The sequence below is a fragment of the Oryctolagus cuniculus genome, chromosome 6 (genome assembly GCF_964237555.1).
Source record: "Oryctolagus cuniculus chromosome 6, mOryCun1.1, whole genome shotgun sequence".
NCBI classification, from domain to species: domain Eukaryota; kingdom Metazoa; phylum Chordata; class Mammalia; order Lagomorpha; family Leporidae; genus Oryctolagus; species Oryctolagus cuniculus.
The window spans coordinates 110,651,391-110,657,390 of record NC_091437.1 but is presented as its reverse complement, the minus strand read 5'-3'; the positions used below and the strand labels follow the sequence as shown (position 1 = coordinate 110,657,390).

Here is a 6,000-nt window from a genome sequence, read left to right as displayed (position 1 = left end):
TTTGGTTTATATTTTTTTCTTTTCAGAAATAGCAAGGGGTTGCAGAACTTAAGATTTTGGTTCTGTATACATAGCAAAGAGGTAACAAAAATGAAATAGTAATAAATGACCTGGTATGAAATGAATAATTGCTAGGCCAGCGCTGTGGAATAGCAGGTAAGGCTGCTGCCAGCAGTGCTGGCTTCCCACATAGGTGCTGGTTCAGGTCCTGGCTGCTCCACTTCTGATGCAGCTCTCTGCTATGGCCTGGGAAAGCAGTGGAGGATGGCCCAAGTCCTTGGGTCCCTGCACCAGCATGCGAGACTGGGAGGAAGCGCCTGGCTTCGGATAGGGGCAGCTCCGGCCTTTGCGGCCAGTTGGGGAGTGAACCAGCAGATGGAAGACCTCTCTCTCTCTGCCTCTCCTTTTCTGTGTAACTCTGACTTTCAAATAAATAAATAAATGTTTTTTTTTTTTTTTAAAGAGAAAGGAATAATTGCTTCTAATTGCAAAATTAAAGTTCCCTTGATATACACTGATTAAAAGGGAGAATGAAGGTGAACAGCAGTATTCCTCTTTAGGAACAGACTATTTATAAAATCTTAAGATGTAATCTTTAATGAAAAGTTACTTTCATTATAAAAAGAAGGGTCATTATGAATGATGTGGAGATGATTACAGTTTTCCTAAGTTGCCACTATCTTTTTTATAATACAGATATAAAATAGTTTTTGGCTATAAGTATTTAAAAGAATGGAGCTACATCAACTAATGGACATCCAATAAATATAATTACCTTTTTACCAACACAATAAAGTAACAACAATGATTAAAATACGTTCCCTCATATAGTTCAAATACTAATTGTTTCATATACAAATCTGCAGGCAAATGTGTAATTACCAAACAATGTATAACGCAGAAACAAGAAGTGTTGTAAATCTAATTACTATGATAGGTTTTTCTAATACACATAATTATCAAGTTTATTATCAAAACCTACATATACAATTAAGGAACACTTGATCAAAAGTCTTCAAAAATATATTCATAATGAAATGTGTAGAAAGAGACATTTCAAAGTCATACCAGTTACTACTATTACAATATTTAATAATTTTTACAATAGGTCTGCTGGTCCATTTCAATTAAATTCTTTCTCAGAACGATCACATTTCTTGCTGAATTTCATTTAGAGCAAAAGCAAGTTGTTTAATTTTTTCTTCCATTGCTTTTTTGTTTTTGCACGTTTCTTCCAAAAGTCCACGCATTTCTTCCTCAACTCGATGAACCTAAACCAAGCATGTAAATTTCACATTTTAATTTATTACAGAAAAATTATTTATAAACATAGGTTCGAAAGAAAAACAGTCAAAAGTTTATCTTTAGGTATTTTATGGTTCACTCCAGGCAATGAGATTATTAGTAAAATATAATCTGTCTAAATGGTCATAGGGAAACACAGTGTTAGAGTATACAAAGTACTTTCATGTATATTATCTCAAGTTTTCATAATGTTTTTGTGAAAAAGACATGATATATTTTAAATCTATCTTGGAACTCAGAAAATGTGTTTAACGTTGTATAGTTTCTATGTTATCACAGCGAGGACAAAAATCCATTCTTCTGACTTAATTTCTGCTGTCCTAAGCTGTTTATAAATGCTAACACATGATTTCAACCCAAATATCAGTTCCTTATAGATTTTCCAAATTAACTTTGCCTGCTCAAAGAAAATTTTATTTAATGTAGTTTCTACTGTATTTTTAAAAATTCTGTTGGTGGTTATATTTTTGAGAGATCATTTTATCATTTATTTGTAACCTATACTGTCCTAGAATCTGTATTTGATACTGTTAATTTCTGTTTGAAATACCCACTCTCACAATACCACAGCATTTCTGATACTAACAATATGATCATCCTTTTCTGGTTTACTTCATTCTTCCTAATCTCTACTATAGGTTCTCTAATCTCTTTTCCCTTAAGAAAGTATGACTTTTCCTAATTTAAATGGTTACTTCTGTGTGTTTCTCAGAATTTCCCCCTCCAAATACTCAATTAACAGCATGCTTATGAGTAACCAAAGTGACTTCCACTTGGGGTTGATTGGAGATATGAAAATTTTTATCCACATATCATGGAGCAGGTCCATACCAGGATCAAACTTCCAATTCTTGTTTCATTATAATTATGTTCTATAGCTAATCTAGGTATTCCAAGCCTGGTTTCATGATAGTTTTGGCAACATCTCTCTTTTATCTATTTGGTCATTAAATCATGCTATCTTTTCTTTATAATTGTCAAGGATCCAATCTGTTTAGCTATACCATTTAATACTGGATATTAGAGTAAGTTATACTTAACAGTACCTTTAAATTTGCAGAATCAATGCATTTCTGCTTTTCATTTGCCAGTTGTAATATTTCAGCTTTATGAGCTTCAACAATTGCATCAACTTGCTTTTTAAAGGCATCATCCATACTATGAAGCTTTTCTATTGCATCCCTTAAAAAGGAAAATTAGAGTGTTGGTTTTTTTTTTTTTGGGGGGGGGGAGGAGGGAGAAAGATATTCACTTGCATGTTACATATGCCACTCTGTTATCTTTACATGAGAAGTGACAAATTATACTATCTATTCATTAAGGTATCTCAACTTTATATTTTATTTTAACAAGTCAAGTATATTTAGCAAGTTAAAATCTTATTTCCTCTTGAGTATTTTATACAATCCAGACAATAATGGCAGCCACGTATACCTCCTTTCCTCTCTTTAAAAAACAACTCTCATTCTCAATTTGTGCAGGCCGACTGCTGTCCAACTTTGCTCTGGCCTCTTCAGGGACTCATTGTCCTGACAGCCAAGTAATATTCTCTTCTAAACTCTAATTAAAATACAAAATATCACTAGCTACTTTCATTTAAACTGAGTTTAAAGCAATAATCATAGTAAAAAAACAAAATACTCACATATCAATGTCTATGTATAAATGTACATATACATGTCAACCTCATTTGTAATATTTAAGGTGGAAACCATTAGTTTTCCACTTACATATTTGAATTAGTTTTCAAATACGTAAACAAGTTTTTAGCACCTCTGTCTTTCTATACACATTTCACCCATTACTACATCCTTTATGAAATAATGCTTACTTTTGCAGTTCAATACTTTTGTCTCTTTCTGCTTTAAGTTTCCTTTCCTTGTTTTCAAATTTTTCTTTTACTTCTTTTACTTGTGTTTCAAGATGACTCAGAAGTTCTCCTTTATCATGCCATTTCTGATTAAGTGTACTAATAGGAAAAGAATAATGTTAAAAGTAAACTGGATACATTAAATTATTAAACCATGTTTCTCAGTGGAAATACTGTGTAATACCTGTAAGCTTTTCTAATTTCTTCAAGTTCTAATTCCTTTGCTTTCAACTGCTGTTTAAGTTTTTCTTTTCTTTCATTGTGCCTTTCCAACTGCTCAATTATATTATCTAGTTGTGAGGATTTTTCATCAAGTTGACCTTGCATACATTTTTCTATTTCAGTCATCTTTTCTTTTAATGTTTTGATTTGTTCATCTTTTTCTTGTAAACACTTAAAAGAAAAAAATCAGTGCTTTATTCTTATTAATCTTAAATATTTTATATTCTGATCATCTTAAAAGATTTATTTATTTATTTACTTGAAAGGTAGAGTGACAAAGAGAGGGACAGGTAGAGAGATCTTCTATCTGTTGGTTACTACTCAAATAGCCATAATCGCCAGAGCTGGGCCAGTCTGAAGTCAAAGGAGCATGGAACTCCATCTAGATTTCCCCACGCGGGTGGCAGGGGCCCAAGCACCTGGGCCATCTTCTGCTGCTTTCCTAGGTGTATTAGCGGGAGCTGGATTAGAAGCGGAGCAGCTAGAGGAATTAAACTAGCATTCTAATATGGATTGCATTGCAAGTGGTGGCTTTACCTGCTGCACCATGCCAACCCTGTATTCTAGCTAAATATATGGTTTTACTTATCCAGATAAAATGTTAACTTTCTTGACTATTCTTTATTGACACTATTTCCAGTTACCCAAAGGCCATAATAAAATTTTCCATAAAATTCTGAAGTAAAATTCATTTCAAGCTAATAAACACCATGTAGTAATTTTAAGAGCAAAGGAACAAACAGTATAAAAGGAAATACATGACTGTCCTAAATTCTACAAGAGTTGGTAATCACTCAGTCAATATTTTTTAAATACTTTCATCTACAGATTTTCAACTCTCTATTTGCTCTTTTACAAAAATAAAATGTCAAACTTACAGATTTTAATTTTCTAATGCTTTCAGTTTGATCTTCTATAATTTTGCTCTTTATTCTTAATGCATCACTATCACTTTCATTTGCCTTTCGCAGAGATTCATTCTCTCTACATAAACTTTCAATTTGGGACTCTAATTTTCCACGATTTTGGGCTACAGATGACCCTAAGAAAACAAACATTAATAGTTATAAACTTTTAATATGCCCTAGAGGTTTTGTAATTTATGAAAATTTAACCTAATGATGTATAATATAGGAAGTAAACTCCATAAAAAATAAAGCATGGAATAAGTATGGTACAAAGTGAAAGGGTAATGAACAAAAAGATTTTCTAAACACTTGTGACTATCTGAAAATCTAAAACCATGACTAAAATAAAAAAAAAAAAGCTGGACAATATACTGTTTAATTCATGCTATGACATTCAAACAGAATCATATTAAAATTCCTACAGGAAATGAATAAATGAACAATACTCTGTTAAAACCAGCATCTAGCTATTCATAAGTTTTAAACTATCCAGGAAACACTGTAAAACAGTGTGTATTTCTTGCTTGTGACTGGTAACAGAATGCAACTGAGGGCTTACCTAACAGAAAGTGGTTTTCATTTACACATTATTTTACATTTTTGCAGATACCATAGGATAAATGTTATAAGCATCGTAGGAAAAAATGGGAATTATATAACTACACAAATAATTTACAATGTTACCATATAAAAAGTTATTTGTAATGATTTAGCTAGCTAAAGCACTACTAAAGTATATGTGCTTTACCAAAGTATCCAAATTAACTTTGGGAAGAAAATAACAAAAAATATCATAGCTATGTAACTTTTTAAAATGGGTAACAAACTATTTCTTATTTTCCTAATAGGACTTTTTTTCCTGTTTGGCTGCCAATTGCCTTCTTATCCTTCCAGATAAAACATCATCTTTTTTGTTGGCATCTCTAGACAGTTAAGCCCTTCCTTTTCAAATACCAAGATTTGTTGGTTTATAAGACTGGATATTTTTCCCTTTGAAAATTTGAGAATTTTACCCTGTTGGGCCAGTTCATATCCCCATACTTTTCTTTCTGTCCTTAAACCATAAATGAGTGATTCTTTGGCTGCCAGCTCAGAAATAAGCTGGACTTTTTCATGCTTCAGAAGTTCTATTTGAATACTCTTCTGCTTGTCATCTTCAATCAGAATTTCAACGGTGTTGATTTGATTCTGTATATCCCCCAAAATTGAAAAAAAAGTTAAAGTTGTTATTATACTTCATATTTCCTTATTTTCTACTTTTGTATCTTATGAGAAAAATGTTAATTAAAATATACAAAATACATGTTGTAAATTTTGTTAGAGTTTTATTGATTAAAGATAAATACAGAGCATGAAATCTACAAATTTTTTGTCATTCCTTTAAACATTCTGAATTTTATTCTAAAATCATGAAAGAGCAAGTATACCTGTACTACTCGGAATTTCTCACCAAACATTTATATTAATGGTTTAAAAGTATTTTCCAGGAGTAAATTATTTTGAACAAAATAGTAATGATATTTAAAATGAGACAATAGCAATAAAGATTAATTAAAACACGACTATAACTAAGTATATAAAAATTACCACAGCATCACAATGGAATACAAGTGCTGTTTTCAAAATCTTCAACCACTATCACCTTTTTAATTTTTGCTGTGTCACTCTACTACTGGTACCTATTAACATGTTTCT

General features: G+C 31.6%; 1 protein-coding gene across 3 annotated transcripts in view; it reads right to left on the bottom strand.

Moving 5' to 3' along the window:
- Positions 1–570: 570 nt before the first annotated feature.
- LRRCC1 (leucine rich repeat and coiled-coil centrosomal protein 1) overlaps positions 571–6,000 on the bottom strand; it is a 35,516-nt gene continuing 30,086 nt past the window's right edge. For all 3 annotated transcript variants that reach the window (XM_002710665.5, XM_070075832.1, XM_051843870.2), the window contains 6 exons: positions 5,319–5,493; positions 4,276–4,439; positions 3,360–3,568; positions 3,137–3,274; positions 2,352–2,487; positions 571–1,271 (listed from right to left, as the gene is read on the bottom strand). In XM_002710665.5, coding sequence (XP_002710711.2) covers positions 1,149–1,271; positions 2,352–2,487; positions 3,137–3,274; positions 3,360–3,568; positions 4,276–4,439; positions 5,319–5,493 — 945 coding nt within the window. In that variant the 3' untranslated portion in view covers positions 571–1,148. The remainder of the gene's footprint in view (positions 1,272–2,351; positions 2,488–3,136; positions 3,275–3,359; positions 3,569–4,275; positions 4,440–5,318; positions 5,494–6,000) is intronic.